The following is a 25,295-nucleotide window of genomic DNA, read 5'->3' as shown; positions in this document are numbered from 1 at the left end:
TAATACGGAGTGATAACATAGCTACGTTGAAAATATCCACATTTTGTTTTCCGTTGTTCGTAGACAAATGACCGAAACGGCAACAATTGGTCCCTTTTGAATTTGGGAATTCGGAAAGAAGATTCCATGCTAGCAGCACGTTACGAAAGTAGTTGTTGTAGTTGTAACCCACACTCAACGTTGACACATTTTCGATCATTTTAGCGTAGAAACGGAAATGATAACGATGTTATTATTTTCAGAACCACTCGGTTTTCGTTTTGCAAAGAAATGAGAAGTACAGCACTGATTTAATTTCATTTGGTTTTTCGAAAAACAATAAACAACCTCCCGAAAAAAAAGCATGTTACAAAACCTTGAACTTATAAGACCCGTTTTCTGATGTGTGCATTTTCGGGCTCCAAAAATGACGTAACAACGGTGCAAAACGACATTGTTTGTATCGGTTTTTCGAAAACAGTCCCCAAAGACGTGCGGGAGAGTTGACTTCATGCTAGCATGTTACGAAAGAAGTTATAGCTGTGACGTACTTGTGTATGCCAAAATTGTTCGGTAACAAACAGGTCGTGCATTTTCAATTACGAGTCCTGTGTGTGTTTTCAGGCTCGGGAAATTCCGTAAGAATGGTGCAAAACAACACCGTTCGTATCTTTTTTTTTGACAACGGTGTTGCATAACCGACACTAAAGAAGAAGTGCGGGAGCGTCGAATTTATGCTAGCATGTTACGAAATAATTTCTATTGTTACAGCTGTGACGTACTCATGTATGCTAACATTGAACGGTAACGGACAAGTCCTGCTTTTTCAAGTACGATGTCCTTTTCAAAAACATCCACTTTTGAGTGCCCTTTTTCCGATGTGTGTGTTTCCAGGCTCCAGAAATGCCGTAGCAACGTTTGTATTTGTTTTTCAAAATTGTGTTACATAAATTACCCGAAAGAAGAAGAGCGGAACGGATGCTTTCCCGATAAAATCCGAAGTCGTAACTTGTTTGCATGTGTCGACACTGAACGTTTGTACGGAAATTTATAACAAGGTCATTTTCACGATGTGTTTTTAGGCTCGAAAATGACGTAACACAGTGTTGCGTCGACGAACCTAAAGAAGTGCAAGAGAGCAGAAGTTAGGGGTACTTTCCGGAAAAAATTTTTTCCGTTAAGTCGTGACGTACGTGCAAATTCGTTCATTGAAAATTTCAGTCCCTGTCTTCTAGTTTCGGAGTTGATGTAAAAAATTTTTATAATGGACAAAAACTTCCACTTTTGAGTGCCGTTTTTCCGATGTGTGTGTTTCCAGGCTCCGGAAAATGCCGTAACAACGTTTGTATTTGTTTTTCAAAAACTGTTACAAAAATTACCCGAAAGAAGAAGAGCGGAACGGATGCTTTCCCGATAAAATCCGAAGTCGTAACTTGTTTGCATGTGTCGACACGAAATCTATAACAAAGTCATTTTCACGATGTGTTTTTAGGCTCGAAAATGACGTAACACTGTGTTGCGTCGACGAACCTAAAGAAGTGCAAGAGAGCAGAAGTTAGGGGTACTTTCCGGAAATTTTTTTTTCCGTTAAGTCGTGACGTACGTGCAAATTCGTTCATTGAAAATTTCAGTCCCTGTCTTCTAGTTTCGGAGTTGATGTAAAAAAAAATTATAATGGACAAAAACTTCCACTTTTGAGTGCCGTTTGTCCGATGTGTGTGTTTCCAGGCTCCGGAAAATGCCGTAACAACGTTTGTATTTGTTTTTCAAAAACTGTGTTACATAAATTACCCGAAAGAAGAAGAGCGGAACGGATGCTTTCCCGATAAAATCCGAAGTCGTAGCTTGTTTGCATGTGTTGACACGAAATCTATAACAAGATCATTTTCACGATGTGTTTTTAGGCTCCAAAATGACGTAACACGGTGTTGCGTCGACGAACCTAAAGAAGTGCAAGAGAGCAGAAGCTAGGGGTACTTTCCGGAATAATTTTTTTCCGTTAAGTCGTGACGTACGTGCAATTTCGTTCATTGAAAATTTAAGTCCCTGTCTTCTAGTTTCGAAGTTGAGGTAAAAAAAAAAGATAACGGACAAAAACTTCCACTTTTGAGTGCCGTTTTTCCGATGTGTGTGTTTCCAGGCTCCGGAAAATGCCGTAACAACGTTTGTATTTGTTTTTCAAAAACTGTGTTACATAAATCACCCGAAAGAAGAAGGGGGGAACGGATGCTTTCCCGATAAAATCCGAAGTCGTAACTTGTTTGCATGTGTCGACACGAAATCTATAACAAGGTCATTTTCACGATGTGTTTTTAGGCTCGAAAATGACGTAACACGGTGTTGCGTCGACGAACCTAAAGAAGTGCAAGAGAGCAGAAGTTAGGGGTACTTTCCGGAAATTTTTTTTTCCGTTAAGTCGTGACGTACGTGCAAATTCGTTCATTGAAAATTTCAGTCCCTGTCTTCTAGTTTCGGAGTTGAGGTAAAAAAAAATGATAACGGACAAAAACTTTCACTTTTGAGTGCCGTTTTTCCGATGTGTGTGTTTCCAGGCTCCGGAAAATGCCGTAACAACGTTTGTATTTGTTTTTCAAAAACTGTGTTACATAAATTACCCGAAAAAAGAAGAGCGGAACGCATGCTTTCCCGATAAAATCCGAAGTCGTAGCTTGTTTGCATGTGTCGACACGAAATCTATAACAAGATCATTTTCACGATGTGTTTTTAGGCTGGAAAATGACGTAACACTGTGTTGCGTCGACGAACCTAAAGAAGTGCAAGAGAGCAGAAGCTAAGGGTACTTTCCGGAATAATTTTTTTCCGTTAAGTCGTGACGTACGTGCAAATTCGTTCATTGAAAATTTAAGTCCCTGTCTTCTAGTTTCGGAGTTGAGGTAAAAAAAAAATGATAACGGACAAAAACTTCCACTTTTGAGTGCCGTTTTTCCGATGTGTGTGTTTCCACGCTCCGGAAAATGCCGTAACAACGTTTGTATTTGTTTTTCAAAAACTGTGTTACATAAATTACCCGAAAGAAGAAGAGCGGAACGGATGCTTTCCCGATAAAATCCGAAGTCGTAACTTGTTTGCATGTGTCGACACGAAATCTATAACAAAGTCATTTTCACGATGTGTTTTTAGGCTCGAAAATGACGTAACACTGTGTTGCGTCGACGAACCTAAAGAAGTGCAAGAGAGCAGAAGTTAGGGGTACTTTCCGGAAAAAAATGTTTCCGTTAAGTCGTGACGTACGTGCAAATTCGTTCATTGAAAATTTCAGTCCCTGTCTTCTAGTTTCGGAGTTGATGTAAAAAAAATTTATAATGGACAAAAACTTCCACTTTTGAGTGCCGTTTTTCCGATGTGTGTGTTTCCAGGCTCCGGAAAATGCCGTAACAACGTTTGTATTTGTTTTTCAAAAACTGTGTTACATAAATTACCCGAAAGAAGAAGAGCGGAACGGATGCTTTCCCGATAAAATCCGAAGTCGTAACTTGTTTGCATGTGTCGACACGAAATCTATAACAAAGTCATTTTCACGATGTGTTTTTAGGCTCGAAAATGACGTAACACTGTGTTGCGTCGACGAACCTAAAGAAGTGCAAGAGAGCAGAAGCTAGGGGTACTTTCCGGAATTTTTTTTTTCCGTTAAGTCGTGACGTACGTGCAAATTCGTTCACTGAAAATTTCAGTCCCTGTCTTCTAGTTTCGGAGTTGATGTAAAAATTTTTTATAATGGACAAAAACTTCCACTTTTGAGTGCCGTTTTTCCGATGTGTGTGTTTCCAGGCTCCGGAAAATGCCGTAACAACGTTTGTATTTATTTTTCAAAAACTGTGTTACATAAATCACCCGAAAGAAGAAGAGCGGAACGGATGCTTTCCCGATAAAATCCAAAGTCGTAGCTTGTTTGCATGTGTCGACACGAAATCTATAACAAGGTCATTTTCACGATGTGTTTTTAGGCTCGAAAATGACGTAACACGGTGTTGCGTCGACGAACCTAAAGAAGTGCAAGAGAGCAGAAGTTAGGGGTACTTTCCGGAAATTTTTTTTTCCGTTAAGTCGTGACGTACGTGCAAATTCGTTCATTGAAAATTTCAGTCCCTGTCTTCTAGTTTCGGAGTTGAGGTAAAAAAAAATGATAACGGACAAAAACTTTCACTTTTGAGTGCCGTTTTTCCGATGTGTGTGTTTCCAGGCTCCGGAAAATGCCGTAACAACGTTTGTATTTGTTTTTCAAAAACTGTGTTACATAAATTACCCGAAAAAAGAAGAGCGGAACGCATGCTTTCCCGATAAAATCCGAAGTCGTAGCTTGTTTGCATGTGTCGACACGAAATCTATAACAAGATCATTTTCACGATGTGTTTTTAGGCTGGAAAATGACGTAACACTGTGTTGCGTCGACGAACCTAAAGAAGTGCAAGAGAGCAGAAGCTAAGGGTACTTTCCGGAATAATTTTTTTCCGTTAAGTCGTGACGTACGTGCAAATTCGTTCATTGAAAATTTAAGTCCCTGTCTTCTAGTTTCGGAGTTGAGGTAAAAAAAAAATGATAACGGACAAAAACTTCCACTTTTGAGTGCCGTTTTTCCGATGTGTGTGTTTCCACGCTCCGGAAAATGCCGTAACAACGTTTGTATTTGTTTTTCAAAAACTGTGTTACATAAATTACCCGAAAGAAGAAGAGCGGAACGGATGCTTTCCCGATAAAATCCGAAGTCGTAACTTGTTTGCATGTGTCGACACGAAATCTATAACAAAGTCATTTTCACGATGTGTTTTTAGGCTCGAAAATGACGTAACACTGTGTTGCGTCGACGAACCTAAAGAAGTGCAAGAGAGCAGAAGTTAGGGGTACTTTCCGGAAAAAAATGTTTCCGTTAAGTCGTGACGTACGTGCAAATTCGTTCATTGAAAATTTCAGTCCCTGTCTTCTAGTTTCGGAGTTGATGTAAAAAAAATTTATAATGGACAAAAACTTCCACTTTTGAGTGCCGTTTTTCCGATGTGTGTGTTTCCAGGCTCCGGAAAATGCCGTAACAACGTTTGTATTTGTTTTTCAAAAACTGTGTTACATAAATTACCCGAAAGAAGAAGAGCGGAACGGATGCTTTCCCGATAAAATCCGAAGTCGTAACTTGTTTGCATGTGTCGACACGAAATCTATAACAAAGTCATTTTCACGATGTGTTTTTAGGCTCGAAAATGACGTAACACTGTGTTGCGTCGACGAACCTAAAGAAGTGCAAGAGAGCAGAAGCTAGGGGTACTTTCCGGAATTTTTTTTTTCCGTTAAGTCGTGACGTACGTGCAAATTCGTTCATTGAAAATTTCAGTCCCTGTCTTCTAGTTTCGGAGTTGATGTAAAAAAATTTTATAATGGACAAAAACTTCCACTTTTGAGTGCCGTTTTTCCGATGTGTGTGTTTCCAGGCTCCGGAAAATGCCGTAACAACGTTTGTATTTATTTTTCAAAAACTGTGTTACATAAATCACCCGAAAGAAGAAGAGCGGAACGGATGCTTTCCCGATAAAATCCAAAGTCGTAGCTTGTTTGCATGTGTCGACACGAAATCTATAACAAGGTCATTTTCACGATGTGTTTTTAGGCTCGAAAATGACGTAACACGGTGTTGCGTCGACGAACCTAAAGAAGTGCAAGAGAGCAGAAGTTAGGGGTACTTTCCGGAAAAAAATTTTTCCGTTAAGTCGTGACGTACGTGCAAATTCGTTCATTGAAAATTTCAGTCCCTGTCTTCTAGTTTCGGAGTTGAGGTAAAAAAAAATGATAACGGACAAAAACTTTCACTTTTGAGTGCCGTTTTTCCGATGTGTGTGTTTCCAGGCTCCGGAAAATGCCGTAACAACGTTTGTATTTGTTTTTCAAAAACTGTGTTACATAAATTACCCGAAAAAAGAAGAGCGGAACGCATGCTTTCCCGATAAAATCCGAAGTCGTAGCTTGTTTGCATGTGTCGACACGAAATCTATAACAAGATCATTTTCACGATGTGTTTTTAGGCTGGAAAATGACGTAACACGGTGTTGCGTCGACGAACCTAAAGAAGTGCAAGAGAGCAGAAGCTAAGGGTACTTTCCGGAATAATTTTTTTCCGTTAAGTCGTGACGTACGTGCAATTTCGTTCATTGAAAATTTAAGTCCCTGTCTTCTAGTTTCGGAGTTGAGGTAAAAAAAAAATGATAACGGACAAAAACTTCCACTTTTGAGTGCCGTTTTTCCGATGTGTGTGTTTCCAGGCTCTGGAAAATGCCGTAACAACGTTTGTATTTGTTTTTCAAAAACTGTGTTACATAAATTACCCGAAAGAAGAAGAGCGGAACGGATGCTTTCCCGATAAAATCCGAAGTCGTAGCTTGTTTGCATGTGTCGACACGAAATCTATAACAAGGTCATTTTTACGATGTGTTTTTAGGCTCGAAAATGACGTAACACAGTGTTGCGTCGACGAACCTAAAGGAGTGCAAGAGAGCAGAAGCTAGCGGTACTTTCCGGAATAATTTTTTTCCGTTAAGTCGTGACGTACGTGCAAATTCGTTCATTGAAAATGTAAGTCCCTGTCTTCTAGTTTCGGAGTAGAGATTAAAAAAAAAATTATAACGGACAAAAACTTCCACTTTTGAGTGACGTTTGTCTGATGTGTGTGTTTCCAGGCTCCGGAAAATGCCGTAACGACGTTTGTATTTGTTTTTCAAAAACTGTGTTACATAAATTACCCGAAAAAAGAAGAGCGGAACGGATGCTTTCCCGATAAAATCCGAAGTCGTAGCTTGTTTGCATGTGTCGACACGAAATCTATAACAAGGTCATTTTCACGATGTGTTTTTAGGCTCGAAAATGACGTAACACGGTGTTGCGTCAACGAACCTAAAGGAGTGCAAGACAGCAGAAGCTAGGGGTACTTTCCGGAAAATTTTTTTTCCGTTAAGTCGTGACGTACGTGCAAATTCGTTCATTGAAAATTTCAGTCCCTGTCTTCTAGTTTCGGAGTTGATGTAAAAAAAAATTATAACGGACAAAAACTTCCACTTTTGAGTGCCGTTTTTCCGATGTGTGTGTTTCCAGGCTCCGGAAAATGCCGTGACAACGTTTGTATTTGTTTTTCAAAAACTGTGTTACATAAATTACCCGAAAGAAGAAGAGCGGAACGGATGCTTTCCCGATAAAATCCGAAGTCGTAACTTGTTTGCATGTGTCGACACTGCACATTTGTACGGAAATTTATAACAAGGTCATTTTCACGATGTGTTTTTAGGCTCGAAAATGACGTAACACAGTGTTGCGTCGACGAACCTAAAGAAGTGCAAGAGAGCAGAAGCTAGGGGTACTTTCCGGAATAATTTTTTTCCGTTAAGTCGTGACGTACGTGCAAATTTTTTCATTGAAAATTTAAGTCCCTGTCTTCTAGTTTCGGAGTTGATGTAAAAAAATTATAACGAACAAAAACTTCCACTTTTGAGTGCCGTTTTTCCGATGTGTGTGTTTCCAGGCTCCGGAAAATGCCGTAACAACGTTTGTATTTGTTTTTCAAAAACTGTTACAAAAATTACCCGAAAGAAGAAGAGCGGAACGGATGCTTTCCCGATAAAATCCGAAGTCGTAACTTGTTTGCATGTGTCGACACGAAATCTATAACAAGGTAATTTTCACGATGTGTTTTTAGGCTCGAAAATGACGTAACACGGTGTTGCGTCAACGAACCTAAAGGAGTGCAAGACAGCAGAAGCTAGGGGTACTTTCCGGAAAAAAATTTTTCCGTTAAGTCGTGACGTACGTGCAAATTCGTTCATTGAAAATTTCAGTCCCTGTCTTCTAGTTTCGGAGTTTAGGTAAAAAAAAATTATAACGGACAAAAACTTCCACTTTTGAGTGCCGTTTGTCCGATGTGTGTGTTTCCAGGCTCCGGAAAATGCCGTAACAACGTTTGTATTTGTTTTTCAAAAACTGTGTTACATAAATTACCCGAAAGAAGAAGAGCGGAACGGATGCTTTCCCGATAAAATCCGAAGTCGTAACTTGTTTGCATGTGTCGACACTGCACGTTTGTACGGAAATTTATAACAAGGTCATTTTCACGATGTGTTTTTAGGCTCGAAAATGACGTAACACTGTGTTGCGTCGACGAACCTAAAGAAGTGCAAGAGAGCAGAAGCTAGCGGTACTTTCCGGAATAATTTGTTTCCGTTATGTCGTGACGTACGTGCAAATTTTTTCATTGAAAATTTAAGTCCCTGTCTTCTAGTTTCGGAGTTGAGGTAAAAAAAAATGATAATGGACAAAAACTTCCACTTTTGAGTGCCGTTTTTCCGATGTGCGTGTTTCCAGGCTCCGGAAAATGCCGTAACAACGTTTGTATTTGTTTTTCAAAAACTGTTACATAAATTACCCGAAAGAAGAAGTGCAGAACGGATGCTTTCCGGATAAAATCCGAAGTCGTAACTTTTTTGCATGTGTCGACACGAAATCTATAACAAGGTCATTTTCACGATGTGTTTTTAGGCTCGAAAATGACGTAACACGGTGTTGCGTCGACGAACCTAAAGAAGTGCAAGAGAGCAGAAGCTAGGGGTACTTTCCGGAATAATTTGTTTCCGTTAAGTCGTGACGTACGTGCAAATTCGTTCATTGAAAATTTAAGTCCCTGTCTTCAAGTTTCGGAGTTGAGGTAAAAAAAAATGATAATGGACAAAAACTTCCACTTTTGAGTGCCGTTTTTCCGATGTGCGTGTTTCCAGGCTCCGGAAAATGCCGTAACAACGTTTGTATTTGTTTTTCAAAAACTGTGTTACATAAATTACCCGAAAGAAGAAGAGCAGAACGCATGCTTTCCCGATAAAATCCGAAGTCGTAACTTGTTTGCATGTGTCGACATGAAATCTATAACAAGGTCATTTTCACGATGTGTTTTTAGGCTCGAAAATGACGCAACACGGTGTTGCGTCGACGAACCTAAAGGAGTGCAAGAGAGCAGAAGCTAGGGGTACTTTCCGGAATAATTTTTTTACGTTAAGTCGTGACGTACGTGCAAATTAATTTATTGAAAATTTAAGTCCCTGTCTTCTAGTTTCGGAGTTGAGGTAAAAAAAAATGATAACGGACAAAAACTTCCACTTTTGACTGCCGTTTTTCCGATGTGTGTGTTTCCAGGCTCCGGAAAATGCCGTAACAACGTTTGTATTTGTTTTTCAAAAACTGTTACAAAAATTACCCGAAAGAAGAAGAGCGGAACGGATGCTTTCCCGATAAAATCCGAAGTCGTAACTTGTTTGCATGTGTCGACACGAAATCTATAACAAGGTCATTTTCACGATGTGTTTTTAGGCTCGAAAATTACGTAACACAGTGTTGCGTCGACGAACCTAAAGGAGTGCAAGAGAGCAGAAGCTAGCAGTCCTTTCCGGAATAATTTTTTTCCGTTAAGTCGTGACGTACGTGCAATTTCGTTCATTGAAAATGTAAGTCCCTGTCTTCTAGTTTCGTAGTTGAGGTAAAAAAATGATAACGAACAAAAACTTCCACTTTTGAGTGCCGTTTGTTCGATGTGTGTGTTTCCAGGCTTCGGAAAATGCCGTAACAACGTTTGTATTTGTTTTTCAAAAACTGTGTTACATAAATTGCCCGAAAAAAGAAGAGCGGAACGGATGCTTTCCCGATAAAATCCATAGCCTGTTTGCATGTGTCGACACGAAATCTCTAACAAGGTTATTTTCACGATGTTTTTTTTTAGGCTCGAAAATAACATAACACGGTGTTGCGTCAATGAACCTAAAGAAGTGCAAGAGAGCAGAAGCTAGCGGTACTTTCCGGAAAAAATGTGTCCGTTAAGTCGTGATGTACTCGCAAATTCCTTCATTGAAAATTTAAGTCCCAGTCTTCTAGTTTCGGAGTTGAGATAACGGACAAAAACGCTTTTGTCGTCTAAAACGGTCACTGCTTTTCCCCCCACAAAGACATCCCGATAAATTGGTGCATCACAACAGAAGACCTGGCAGTTGTCCACAATTGCCTTTCACACAGAAGCCAACTTAAGCATTTAGCATCGGATAATTACGAGACGTCCGCGCAACTTTTCCTAAAATAGAAAAGATGCGGGATGACTTCGGGGGTTTTTTTTGTGTCGGCGCTCTTAACGAAGAACGCAGGGGAGGGGAGGGGAGGGAATAAGTCCGGCCTCCTTCAGGTTGTATGGAAATACGAGTGAAGCGAGAGCGCCTCCTGGTGGTCGAAGTCGGACGAGTACCTTGTGCGGGCGAGTCCTCCCTCGGGTCCTAAAAGACCCCGGGGGAACGTTGGAAGTCTACGGGGGCGTGGCTAGAAGTCGCTGAGGATGCTGATGTCGGCGAACTCCTGGCGGTAACGGTGCGAGTACAAGACCAGGAGGAAGGACCACTTGAGGGTCATGAAGCTCCACACGCACGACAGGTACAGACTCCTGGGGTCGCTCACGGCTGCGACACACAATGACAATTACTCATCTTTCCATTATGGCGTTGAATGCAACTCCAGGCGGCGCTTACATTGCTTCTGCTGGATGGCCAGCGTCAGAAAGGTGACGAAGGCGGCGACGGCGAGCACGCAGAAGAGCACGCCCACGCCGATGAAGAGCTTGAGACCTTTGAGCCACGTGCGCCAGTAGTCCTGGAGGTACATGACGTGGGTGACCAGCGCCCACAGCGCCAACACGCCTGGCAAACACAACCAGGACACCTTTCATTAAACGGGGCATTTTCAACATGCTGATGTTTTAACTGCCTTGCAAGTGGAAGAAGAAGTGAGCCATTGTCTGATGAAACAACATGAATGACAGCGCTCTACTTTTAGAATTTAAGGAGAGGAAGTCTTGCTTGGGAAAATGTGACATGCTCTTGTAAGTGTAAAAAGAAGTTACACTTTTCAAATGAAAGGTTCATTTTGTGCCGATCGTTAACTAACCAACCATGTAAGTTTACTCACTGTAATAAAAAATGGATTAAAAAAAAAATATATATATATATATATATATATATGACAATTTAAGTGTAAAAATAGATGCAATTTTTAAATTATAAACCTCCAAAAACAATCTTTTTAAATGTAAAATTTATTTGAAAAAATTAACTTCTTTTTGAAAATTCAATATGCCAAAAAAAAAACAATTACGTATACATTTTCAATCAAATATGACTGTCAGTTGAAGAAATATAGTTAATAAATATCATATTTATTAACTATATTTCGTCATATTTGATTTAAAATGCGTATGTAATTTTTTGTAATAAAAATATTCTATTAAATGTTGTGTATTATTGTACTAGCCAAAAATCATAAAAATCTAATATACAGGTTTTAAGAATAGACGCAATTTTTAAATTATAAACCTCCAAAAACAATCTTTTTAAATGTAAAATTTATTTGAAAAAATTAAGCGACTTCTTTTTGAAAATTCAATATGCCAAAAAAAAATAATTACGTATACATTTTAAATCAAATATGACTGTCAGTTGAAGAAATATAGTTAATAAATATCATATTTATTAACTATGTTTCGTCATATTTGATTTAAAATGTATATGTAATTTTTTGTAATAAAAAAAATTAAAATATTCTATTAAATGTTATGTATTGTACTAGCCAAAAATCATAAAAATCAAATATACATGTTTTAAGAATGGACGCAATTTTAAAATTATAAACCTACAGAAAATTTTAAAAAAAATTATCTAAATTTTATTTGAAAAAAGTGTAAGGTATTCCAGCAGCAACTTTTTTTTGAAAATTAAATATGCCAAAAAACATTTTTAAATTACATATACATTTTAAATCAAATATGAATAATATAATATTTATTCACTATACTTCTTCAACTGACAGTCATATTTGATTTAAAATGTATATGTAATTTTTTGTATTAAAAAAATACATATGTATAAAAAATTAATTAAAATATTCCATTAAATGTTATGTATTATTGTACTAGCTAAAAATCATAACAATCTAATATACACGTTTTAAGAATAGACACAATTTTACAATTATAAACCTACAAAAAAAAATGTAAATGATCTAAAATTCATTTGAAAAAAGTGTAAGGTATTCCAGCAGCAACTTCTTTTTGAAGATTAAATATGCCAAAAAACATGTTTAATTACACATACATTTTAAATCAAATATGACTGCCAGTTGAAGAAATATAGTGAATAAATATCATATTTATTCACTATATTTCTTCAACTGACAGTCATATTTGATTTAAAATGTATATGTATTTTTTTGTAATAAAAAATACACTTGTATAAAAAATTAATTAAAATATTCCATTAAATGTTATGTATTATTGTACTAGCCAAAAATCATAACAATCTAATACACACGTTTTAAGAATAGACACAATTTTACAATTATAAACCTACAAAAAAATTTTTTCAATTATCTACAATTTATTTGAAAAAAAGGTAAGGTATTCCAGCAGCAACTTTTTTTGAAAATTAAATATGCCAAAAAACATTTTTAAATTACAGATACATTTTAAATCAAATATGAATAATATAATATTTATTCACTATATTTCTTCAACTGACAGTCATATTTGATTTAAAATGTATATGTATTTTTTTGTAATAAAAAAATACATTTGTATAAAAAATTAATTAAAATATTCCATTAAATGTTATGTAATATTGTACAAGTCAAAAATCATAACAATCTAATATACACGTTTTAAGAATAGACACAATTTTACAATTATAAACCTACAAAAAAAATGTAAATGATCTAAAATTCATTTGAAAAAAGTGTAAGGTATTCCAGCAGCAACTTCTTTTTGAAGATTAAATGTGCCAAAAAACATGTTTAATTACACATACATTTTAAATCAAATATGACTGCCAGTTGAAGAAATATAGTGAATAAATATCATATTTATTCACTATATTTCTTCAACTGACAGTCATATTTGATTTAAAATGTATATGTAATTTTTTGTAATAAAAAAATACATTTGTATAAAAAATTAATTAAAATATTCCATTAAATGTTATGTATTATTGTACTAGCCAAAAATCATAACAATCTAATATACACATTTTAAGAATAGACACAATTTTACAATTATAAACGTACAAAAAAAAAATTTAATTATCTAAAATTTATTTGAAAAAAAGGTAAGGTATTCCAGCAGCAACTTCTTTTTGAAGATTAAATATGCCATAAAACATGTTTAATTACACATACATTTTAAATCAAATATGACTGCCAGTTGAAGAAATATAGTGATATAGTATATTTCTTCAACTGGCAGTCATATTTGATTTAAAATGTATATGTAATTTTTTGTAATAAAAAAATACATTTGTATAAAAAATGTATTAAAATATTCCATTAAATGTTATGTAATATTGTACTAGCCAAAAATCATAACAATCTAATATACCGTATTTTTCGGACTATAAGTCGCAGTTTTTTTCATAGCTCCAGTGCGACTTATATATGTTTTTTTCCTTTTTTATTATGCATTTTCGGCAGGTGCGACTTATACTCCGGTGCGACTTATACTCCGGTGCGACTTATACTCCGAAAAATACGGTACACGTTTTAAAAATAGACACAATTTTACAATTATAAACCTACACATTTTTTTTTTTAATTATCTAAAATTTATTTGAAAAAAGTGTAAGGTATTCCAGCAGCAACTTCTTTTCGAAAATTATATATGCAAATTTTTTTTTTTTTTATTACATGTACATTTTAAATCAAATATGACTGCCAGCTGAAGAAATATAGTTTATAAACATATTTATTGCATTTTCTCTTTTAAAATGCAAAATACTAAAATACATTGGTGTATAAAAAATATCTACCGTATTTTTCGGAGTATAAGTCGCACCGGAGTATAGGTCGCACCGGCCGAAAATGCATAATAAAGAAGGAAAAAAACATATATAAGTCGCATTTTTTGGGGAAATTTATGTGATAAAAGCCAACAGCAAGAATAGACATTTAAAAGGCAATTTAAAATAAATAAAGAATAGTGAACAACAGGCTGAATAAGTGTACGTTATATGAGGCATAAATAACCAACTGGTATGTTAACGTAACATATTATGGTAAGAGTCATTCAAATAACTATAACATATAGAACATGCTATACGTTTACCAAACAATCTGTCACTCCTAATCGCTAAATCCCATGAAATCTTATACGTCTAGTCCAGGGGTCGGCAACCCGCGGCTCTAGAGCCGCATGCGGCTCTTTAGCGCCGCCCTAGTGGCTCTCTGGAGCTTTTTCAAAAATGTATGAAAAATGGAAAAAGATGAGGGGGAAAAAATATATTTTTTGTTTTAATATGGTTTCTGTAGGAGGACAATCATTACACAAACCTCCCTAATTGTTATAAAGCACACTGTTTGTATTAAACATGCTTCACTGATTCGAGTATTTGGTGAGCGCCGTTTTTGTCCTACTAATTTTGGTGGTCCTTGAACTCACCGTAGTTTGTTTACATGCATAACTTTCTCCGACTTTCTAGGACGTGTTTTATGCCACTTCTTTTTCTGTCTCATTTTGTCCACCAAACTTTTAAGGTTGTGCGTGAATGCACAAAGGTGAGTTTTGTTGATGTTATTGACTTGTGTGGAGTGCTAATCAGACATATTTGGTCACTGCATGACTGCAAGCTAATCGATGCTAACATGCTATTTAGGCTAGCTATATGTACATATTTAGGGATGTCCGATAATGGCTTTTTGCCGATATCCGATATTCCGATATTGTCCAACTCTTTAATTACCGATACCGACATATACAGTCGTGGAATTAACACATTATTATGCCTAATTTGGACAACCAGGTATGGTGAAGATAAGGTCCTTTTTAAAAAAATTAATAAAATAAATAAATTTAAAACATTTTCTTGAATAAAAAAGAAAGTAAAACAATATAAAAACAGTTACATAGAAACTAGTAATTAACGAAAATGAGTCAAATTAACTATTAAAGGTTAGTACTATTAGTGGAGCAGCAGCACGCACAATCATGTGTGCTTACGGACTGTATCCCTTGCAGACTGTATTGATATATATTGATATATAATGTAGGAACCTACCAGAATAATAATAACAGAAAGAAACAACCCTTTTGTGTGAATGAGTGTAAATGGGGGAGGGAGGTTTTTAGGGTTGGGGCTCTAATTGTAAGTGTATATTATGTTTTTTATGTTGATTTAATAAAAACAAGATAAAAAAAAAACGATACCGATAATTTTCGATATTACATTTTAAAGCATTTATAGGCCGATAATATCGGCCTGACATCTCTATACATATTGCATCATTATGCCTCATTTGTAGCTATATTTGAGGTAATTTAGTTTCCTTTAAGTCCTCTTAATTCAATGTATAGCTCATGACACACTATCTGTATGTAATATGGCTTTTAATTTTTTGCGGCTCCAGACAGATTTGTTTTTGTATTTTTGGTCCAATATGGCTCCTTCAACATTTTGGGTTGATGACCCCCTGGTCTAGTCTCTTACGTGAATGAGATAAATAATATTATTTGATATTTTACGCTAATAATTTCACACATAAGTCGCTCCTGAGTATAAGTCGCACCCCCGGCCAAACTATGAAAAAAACCTGCGACTTATAGTCCGAAAAATACGGTATATACCGTATATATTTTAATAAATATATATATAGACGCATACATATATATATATATATATATGTACATACATACACACACACACACATATATATATATATATATATATATATATATATATATATATATATATATATATATATATATATATATATATATATATATATATATATATATATATATATATATATATATATATATATATATATATATATACAGTGGGGCAAAAATGTATTTAGTCAGCCACCAATTGGGCAAGTTCTCCCACTTAAAATGATGACAGAGGTCTGTAGTTTTCATCATAGGTACACTTCAACTGTGAGAGACAGAATGTGAAAAAAAAATCCAGGAATTCACATTGTAGGATTTTTAAAGAATGTATTTGTAAATTATGGAGGAAAATAAGTATTTGGTCAATAACAAAAATTCAACTCAATACTTTGTAATATAACCTTTGTTGGCAATAACAGAGGTCAAACGATTACTATAGGTCTTTACCAGGTTTGCACACACAGTAGCTGGTATTTTGGCCCATTCCTCCATGCAGATCTTCTCGAGAGCAGTGATGTTTTGGGGCTGTCACCGAGCAACACAGACTTTCAACTCCCTCCACAGATTTTCTATGGGGTTGAGGTCTGGAGACTGGCTAGGCCACTCCAGGACTTTCAAATGCTTCTTACGGAGCCACTCCTTCGTTGCCCGGGCGGTGTGTTTGGGATCATTGTCATGCTGGAAGACCCAGCCACGTTTCATCTTCAAAGCTCTCACTGATGGAAGGAGGTTTTGGCTCAAAATCTCACGATACATGGCCCCGTTCATTCTTTCCTTAACACGGATCAGTCGGCCTGTCCCCTTAGCAGAAAAACAGCCCCAAAGCATGATGTTTCCACCCCCATGCTTCACAGTAGGTATGGTGTTCTTGGGATGCAACTCAGTATTCTTCTTCCTCAAAACACGAGGAGTTGAGTTTATACCAAAAAGTTCTATTTTGGTTTCATCTGACCACATGACATTCTCCCAATCCTCTGCTGTATCATCCATGTGGTCTCTGGCAAACTTCAGACGGGCCTGGACTTGCACTGGCTTAAGCAGGGGGACACGTCTGGCACTGCAGGATTTGATTCCCTGTCGGCGTAGTGTGTTACTGATGGTAACCTTTGTTATTTTGGTCTCAGCTCTCTGCAAGTCACTCACCAGGTCCCCCCGTGTGGTTCTGGGATTTTTGCTCACCGTTCTCATGATCATTTTGAACCCACGGCATGAGATCTTGCGTGGAGCCCCAGATCGAGGGAGATTATCAGTGGTCTTGTATGTCTTCCATTTTCTGATAATTGCTCCCACAGTTGATTTTTTCACACCAAGCTGCTTGCCTATTGTAGATTCACTCTTCACAGTCTGGTGCAGGTCTACAATTCTTTTCCTGGTGTCCTTCGACAGCTCTTTGGTCTTGGCCATAGTGGAGTTTGGTGTCTGACTGTTTGAGGCTGTGGACAGGTGTCTTTTATACAGATAACGAGTTCAAACAGGTGCCATTAATACAGGTAACAAGTGGAGGACAGAAGAGCTTCTTAAAGAAGAAGTTACAGGTCTGTGAGAGCCAGAGATCTTCCTTGTTTGAAGTGACCAAATACTTATTTTCCACCATAATTTACAAATAAATTCTTTAAAATTTCTACAATGTGAATTCCTGGATTTTTTTTTCACATTCTGTCTCTCACAGTTGAAGTGTACCTATGATGAAAATTACAGACCTCTGTCATCATTTTAAGTGGGAGAACTTGCACAATCGGTGGCTGACTAAATACTTTTTTGCCCCACTGTATAGACACATACATATATATATATATGCAGTGTTGGGACTAACGCGTTACAAAGTTACTGTAACGCCGTTACTATCGGCGGTAACTAGTAATCTAACGCGTTATTTTTTATATTCAGTAACTCCGTTACTACATGATGCGTACTACATGATGCGTTACTACATGATGCGTTACTGCGTTATTTTGCGTTATTTTTTATGTAGTATCGGCTAGAAACTGAGAAGATCTGAGTGTTGCAGCGCTGCTGAAGAGGCGACAAAAAAGAGGCGCGCCGCGCGCTGTCTGTGTGTACGTGTGTGTGTGTGTGAGTGTGTGTGTGTGTGTGGGAGGGGGCGTGTCTGTGTCTACTATCAAGACGTCATGGCGAACCCCGAAGCCGAGTTTCTTAAAATGGAGATATTTTCAGTACGTTTCTTTTATCGACCACAAAGAAAAGAACATTTTAGCTGAATGTAAGTTTCAAATATGCTGAAACAGCGACAAAAACAACATGCTTCGACGAAGCTAGTAAAGAGACACACACTTCACCTCCACCTCCAACAGCGGCTGGATTTTAATGAGGCACTGCACACTGAAGGTACACACACTCTGTCAATTCTCTTATATACTCTTTCATTTTAAACTTTTAGAGTGTTTGATTATCACATCACTCTAAATGTTTAGACTATAAAGTTCACAAACCTAAAGAGGGATACTATAGTGGGCCAGGCTAATATTTCCTTTTCTCTAAACTAAGTGGGGAAATGTGTAGAGTGTTCTGGGCTTCAGACATGATTTTATTTCAGAATTCCTTGAGAAAACGCCTGGTTAGGCTTTATGTATGTAGTGTGTGCCTTTCTTGTTTTACAGCTATGTTGTTATTATGCTGTTTGTTACTTATGTATGTTAAGTTGCCGCTATTTAAAATAGTTTTGTCAATTTGTTCTGGTCTGAAACAAATTGGACCTTTAAAACATATCTTTGTCTTTGTGTGTTGTATGTACCGGTAGAGCACATTGCTTAGCAGAGTTCAGTGATGCAAATGCATGTCAAGTTGATCAACAGATTGTATTATTCTCCAGTGCAATAACAGTACTAAAATGAAGGCTAAAAGGGCATTAAATGGGGCCTTAAAAAAATAAAAATAAATATATATAAGTAACTAAATAGTTACTTTTCACAGTAACGCATTACTTTTTGGTTTAAGTAACTGAGTTAGTAACTGAGTTACTTTTGAAATAAAGTAACTAGTAACTGTAACTAGTTACTGGTTTTCAGTAACTAACCCAACACTGTATATATGTACATACATACACACACACATATATATATATATATATATATATATATAGTGCATTCTATTTTAGTTACTTTATTTAGTTTACAACCCCCTGGCGCTGTTTTGTACTGTTTTTCGTACTTTGTACTTATTATTATTTCTTGAATGTTGAATATTATAAATAAAGGTTTTGAAAATAAATAAAAACTTGCTAGTTTCGACCTTGTATTAAAACGTTTAAACACACAAAAACAAGTAATTAGTAAGACGTGTGCGTACCTGAGAGGCCTCCCATGGTGGCCGTCCATGGCTGCCGATAAACTATGTTCCACACCAGGAAGGCAGAGAGCCCAACCAAGCTGCCGAAGCTCGCATACGCGATGCTAACGTATATCCTCTTGCCGGCCATGTCGAGCAAAGTCCAAAGAAGGACGATTCGACCGCTTATGAGAGATTTTAAATGGCGTGTTGTTGTTTTAACAAAACACTCTCGGTAATGAAACCGGCTTTGAGAGAACAATCGAGATATTTGTCGTCGTCAACGAGGTCAAAATGGAAAAAATAAATAAAACTAATCACCGAACGGTCGCCTTCGTACAAAAATGATCATTTATATCAAGTAGAAGGGGAAAAAAAATGCGAGTCAGCGACAACAACACAGACGACGCCACTCTATTTCCGGTTAGCGCCACAAAGACGACACACTCACATCAAGAGAGATATATCCCGGAAGCATGTTCGGCTGCAAACGTATGTTGACTTTAAGTTGATATATACTTCATATATATTTGCATTTTATTCGTCTGTATACCTTCCCATTGCTGTCTTAACATACGTATGATATTTCCTGGTGTTGCTAAGCGTGTAAATATTCACAGTAGCAGTATTTAAAGGAATTCCGATAGACTGTAACTATCCTATCCTTGAAGCATCTTTGGAAGCATCCGCTGCAATAAATAGCAACATTGTCGTATTTATACAATGTATATGTGTGGAAAAACTTCACTATTTTCCTAATTATATCATTAATTTGATCTTCAGGTGTTCGTGACGATGTATGTTAGGGGTGCACACAATTCCCGATTCACATCCAACTCACAGTTCCTGTTCATCTCGATTCATAATTTTCAAAATAAAATAAAAATAGTCTAACATTATCGTTATTATTTTTTAATTAGAATCATTAAAAAATACTTGATAGGTTTTATCCACGCGACCACGGCCTTTATTAGACAACTGTTAAACATAGAGACAGCATGATTGGTTTGTTAGAAGCTACATTGGGACATATTTTAATACTATTTATAATGGCATTATTCATTATCTGTTCCAGGGTCAAACTGTTGCCGTTATAGAAACTTTACTAAGTGTGCCTGGAAAAAAGACGGCTAACCAGGCTAACTTCTGACACCACAACCAGGTTAACTTCTGATACCACAACCAGGCTAACTTATGACACCACAACAAAGCTAACTTCTGACACTACAACCAAGCTAACTTCTGACACCACAACCAGGCTAACTTCTGACACCACAACCAAGCTAACTTCTGACACCACAACCAGGCTAACTTCTGACACCACAACCAGGCTAACAATGACACCACAACCAGGCTAACTTCTGACACCACAACCAGGTAACTTCTGACACCACAACCAGGCTAACTTCTGACACCACAACCAGGCTAACTTCTGACACCACAACCAGGCTAACTTCTGACACCACAACCAAGCTAACTTCTGACACCACAACCAGGCTAACTTCTGACACCACAACCAGGCTAACAATGACACCACAACCAGGCTAACTTCTGACACCACAACCAGGTAACTTCTGACACCACAACCAGGCTAACTTCTGACACCACAACCAGGCTAACTTCTGACACCACAACCAGGCTAACAATGACACCACAACCAGGCTAACTTCTGACACCACAACCAGGCTAACTTCTGACACCACAACCAGGCTAACTTCTGACACCACAACCACGCTAACTTCTGACACCACAACCAAGCTAACTTCTGACACCACAACCAGGCTAACTTCTGACACCACAACCAGGCTAACTTCTGACACCACAACCAGTCTAACTTCTGACACCACAACCAAGCTAACTTCTGACACCACAACCAGGCTAACTTCTGACACCACAACCAGGCTAACTTCTGACACCACAACCAGTCTAACTTCTGACACCACAACCAAGCTAACTTCTGACACCACAACCAGGCTAACTTCTGACACCACAACCAAGCTAACTTCTGACACCACAACCAGGCTAACTTCTGACACCACAACCAGGCTAACTTCTGACACCACAACCAGTCTAACTTCTGACACCACAACCAAGCTAACTTCTGACACCACAACCAAGCTAACTTCTGACACAACAACCAAGCTAACTTCTGACACCACAACCAGACTAACTTCTGACGCCTCAACCAGGCTAACTTCTGACACCTCAACCAGGCTAACTTCTGACACCACAACCAGGCTAACTTCTGACACCACAACCAGGCTAACAATGACACCACAACCAGGCTAACTTCTGACACCACAACCAGGCTAACTTCTGACACCACAACCAGGCTAACTTCTGACACCACAACCACGCTAACTTCTGACACCACAACCAAGCTAACTTCTGACACCACAACCAGGCTAACTTCTGACACCACAACCAGGCTAACTTCTGACACCACAACCAGTCTAACTTCTGACACCACAACCAAGCTAACTTCTGACACCACAACCAAGCTAACTTCTGACACAACAACCAAGCTAACTTCTGACACCACAACCAGACTAACTTCTGACGCCTCAACCAGGCTAACTTCTGACACCTCAACCAGGCTAACTTCTGACACCACAACCAGGCTAACTTCTGACACCACAACCAGGCTAACTTCTGACACCACAACCACGCTAACTTCTGACACCACAACCAGGCTAACTTCTGACACCACAACCAGGCTAACTTCTGACACCACAACCAGGCTAACTTCTGACACCACAACCAGGCTAACTTCTGACACCACAACCAGGCTAACTTCTGACACCACAACCAGGCTAACTTCTGACACCACAACCAGTTTAACTTCTGACACCACAACCAAGCTAACTTCTGACACCACAACCAAGCTAACTTCTGACACAACAACCAAGCTAACTTCTGACACCACAACCAGACTAACTTCTGACGCCTCAACCAGGCTAACTTCTGACACCTCAACCAGGCTAACTTCTGACACCACAACCAGGCTAACTTCTGACACCACAACCAGGCTAACTTCTGATACCACAAACGGGCTAACAATGACACCACAACCAAGCTAACTTCTGACGCCTCAACCAGGCTAACTTCTGACACCACAACCAGGCTAACTTCTGACACCACAACCAGGCTAACTTCTGACACCACAACCAGGCTAACTTCTGACACCACAACCAGGCTAACTTCTGACACCACAACCAGGCTAACTTCTGACACCACAACCAGGCTAACTTCTGACACCACAACCAGGCTAACTTCTGACACCACAACCAGTTTAACTTCTGACACCACAACCAAGCTAACTTCTGACACCACAACCAAGCTAACTTCTGACACAACAACCAAGCTAACTTCTGACACCACAACCAGACTAACTTCTGACGCCTCAACCAGGCTAACTTCTGACACCTCAACCAGGCTAACTTCTGACACCACAACCAGGCTAACTTCTGACACCACAACCAGGCTAACTTCTGATACCACAAACGGGCTAACAATGACACCACAACCAAGCTAACTTCTGACGCCTCAACCAGGCTAACTTCTGACACCACAACCAGGCTAACTTCTGACACCACAACCACGCTAACTTCTGACACCACAACCAAGTTAATTTCTGACACCACAACCAAGCTAACTTCTGACACCACAACCAGGCTAACTTCTGACACCACAACCAGGCTAACAATGACACCACAACCAGGCTAACTTCTGACACCACAACCAGGCTAACTTCTGACACCACAACCAGGCTAACTTCTGACACCACAACCACGCTAACTTCTGACACCACAACCAAGCTAACTTCTGACACCACAACCAGGCTAACTTCTGACACCACAAACAGGCTAACTTCTGACACCACAACCAGGCTAGCTTCTGACACCACAACCAGGCTAACTTCTGACACCAAAACCAAGCTAACTTCTGACACCACAACCAAGCTAACTTCTGACACCACAACCAAGCTAACCTCTGACACCACAACCAGGCTAACTTCTGACACCTCAACCAAGCTAACCTCTGACACCACAACCAGGCTAACTTCTGACACCACAACCAGGCTAACAATGACACCACAACCAGGCTAATTTCTGACACCACAACCAGGCTAACTTCTGACACCACAACCAAGCTAACTTCTGACACCACAACCAAGCTAACTTCTGACACCACAACCAGGCTAAAAATGACACCACAACCAAGCTAACTTACGACACTACAACCAGGCCAACTTCTGACACCACAACCAGGCTAACTTCTAACACCACAACCAGGCTAACATCTGACACCACAACCAGGCTAACAATGACACCACAACTAGGCTAACTTCTGACACCACAACCAGGCCAACTTCTGACACCACAACCAGGCTAACTTCTGACACCACAACCAAGCTAACTTCTGACACCACAACCAAGCTAACTTCTGACACCAAAACCAGGCTAACTTCTGACACCACAACCAGGCCAACTTTTGACACCACAACCAAGCTAACTTCTGACACCACAACCAGGCTAAAAATGACACCACAACCAAGCTAACTTCTGACACCACAACCAAGCTAACTTCTGACACCACAACGAAGCTAACTTCTGACACTACAACCAAGCTAACGTCTGACACCACAACCAGGCCAACTTCTGACACCACAACCAGGCTAACTTCTGACACCACAACCAGGCTAACTTCTGACACTACCACCAGGCTAACTTCTGACACCACAACCAGGTTAACTTCTGATACCACAACCAGGCTAACAATGACACCACAACCAAGCTAACTTCTGACACCACAACCAAGCTAACTTCTGACACCACAACCAGGCCAACTTTTGACACCACAACCAGGCTAACTTCTGACACCACAACCAGGCCAACTTCTGACACCATAACCAAGCTAACTTCTGACACCACAACCAGGCCAACTTCTGACACCACAACCAGGCTAACTTCTGACACCACAACCAGGCCAACTTCTGACACCACAACCAAGTTAACTTCTGACACCACAACCAGGCTAACTTCTGACACCACAACCAGGCTAACAATGACACTACGACCATGCTAACAATGACACTACAATCAGGCTAACTTCTGACACCTCAACCAAGTTAACTTCTGACACCACAACCAGGCTAACTTCTGACACCACAACCAGGCTAACAATGACACTACAATCAGGCTAACTTCTGACACCTCAACCAGGCTAACTTCTGACACCACAACCAGGCTAACTTCTGACACCACAACCAGGCTAACTTCTGACACCTGACGCCAAGCCACGCTGTTGTAACACCTGGCTTGGCATTGTCTTGCTGAAATAAGCAGGGGCGTCCATGATAACGTTGCTTGGATTTCTCCAAAAACCTGTATGTACCTTTCAGCATTAATGGCGCCTTCACAGATGTGTAAGTTACCCATGCCTTGGCCACTAATACACCCCCATACCATCACACATGCTGCCTTTTACACTTTCACCCTAGAACAATCCGGATGGTTCTTTTCCTCTTTGGTCCGGAGGACACCACGTCCACAGTTTCCAAAAAACAATTTGAAATGTGGACTCGTCAGACCGCAGAACACTTTCCCACTTTGCATCAGTCCATCTTAGATGAGCTCGGGCCCAGCGAAGCCGGCGGTCGTTTCCGGGTGTTGTTGATAAAATGGCGTTGGCTTTGCATAGTAGAGTTTTAACTTGCACTTACAGATGTAGCGACCGACTGTAGTTACTGACAGTGGGTTTCTGAAGTGTTCCTGAGCCCATGTGGTGATATCCTTTTCGCACCGATGTCGCTTTTTGATGCAGTACCGCCTGAGGCTTACGTGCAGTGATTTCTCCAGATTCTCTGAACCTTTTGATGATATTACAGAGCGTAGACGGTGAAATCCCTAAATTCCTTGGTTGAGAAATGTTGTTCTTAAACAATTTGCTCAGGCATTTGTTGACAAAGTGGTGACCCTCGCCCCCTGTCCTTTGTTTGTGAACGACTGAGCATTTCACGGAAACTGTTTTTTTATACCCAATCATGGCACCCACCTGTTCCCAATTAGCCCGTTCACCTGCGGGATGTTCCAAATAAGTCTGTGACGGGCATTCCTCGACGATCTCAGTCTTTTTTGCCGCTCGTGCCAGCTTTTTTTGGAAACATGTCGAAGGCATCAAATTCCAAATGAGCTAATATTTGCAAAAAAATAACAAAGTTTCTTAGTTTTAATATGAAATATCTTGTCTTTGCAGTCTATTCAATTGAATATACGTTGAAAAAGATTTGCAAATCATTGTATTCTCTTTTTAT

The 25,295-nt window shown here is 38.8% G+C and overlaps 2 protein-coding genes across 7 annotated transcripts in view; one reads left to right on the top strand and one right to left on the bottom strand.

Moving 5' to 3' along the window:
* Window positions 1-25,295, top strand: part of rapgef3 (Rap guanine nucleotide exchange factor (GEF) 3) — a 271,955-nt gene that overhangs the window by 64,894 nt on the left and 181,766 nt on the right. The window lies entirely within an intron of this gene.
* Window positions 10,246-19,398, bottom strand: slc48a1a (solute carrier family 48 member 1a). Its single transcript, XM_061964679.2, has 3 exons — window positions 19,001-19,398; window positions 10,521-10,688; window positions 10,246-10,451 (listed from the first exon to the last, which is right to left on the bottom strand). The coding sequence occupies exons 1-3, from the start codon at window positions 19,128-19,130 to the stop codon at window positions 10,315-10,317; spliced, it is 435 nt and encodes a 144-aa protein (XP_061820663.1). The 5' UTR covers window positions 19,131-19,398; the 3' UTR covers window positions 10,246-10,314.

The sequence above is a fragment of the Nerophis lumbriciformis genome, linkage group LG01, assembly GCF_033978685.3.
Source record: "Nerophis lumbriciformis linkage group LG01, RoL_Nlum_v2.1, whole genome shotgun sequence".
Taxonomy (NCBI): domain Eukaryota; kingdom Metazoa; phylum Chordata; class Actinopteri; order Syngnathiformes; family Syngnathidae; genus Nerophis; species Nerophis lumbriciformis.
Note: the sequence above shows the minus strand (reverse complement) of the source record. Positions and strands in the feature narration are given on the sequence as shown.

Excerpts from the sequence above, each read along its gene's own strand:
- slc48a1a (XM_061964679.2), bottom strand. The coding sequence starts at position 19,130 with ATGGCCGGCAAGAGGATATACGTTAGCATCGCGTATGCGAGCTTCGGC. Across the intron at positions 10,689-19,000 it reads CACCATGGGAGGCCTCTCAG|GCGTGTTGGCGCTGTGGGCG; the intron begins GTACGCACACGT and ends TGTGTTTGCCAG. Across the intron at positions 10,452-10,520 it reads GGCCATCCAGCAGAAGCAAT|CCGTGAGCGACCCCAGGAGT; the intron begins GTAAGCGCCGCC and ends TGTGTGTCGCAG.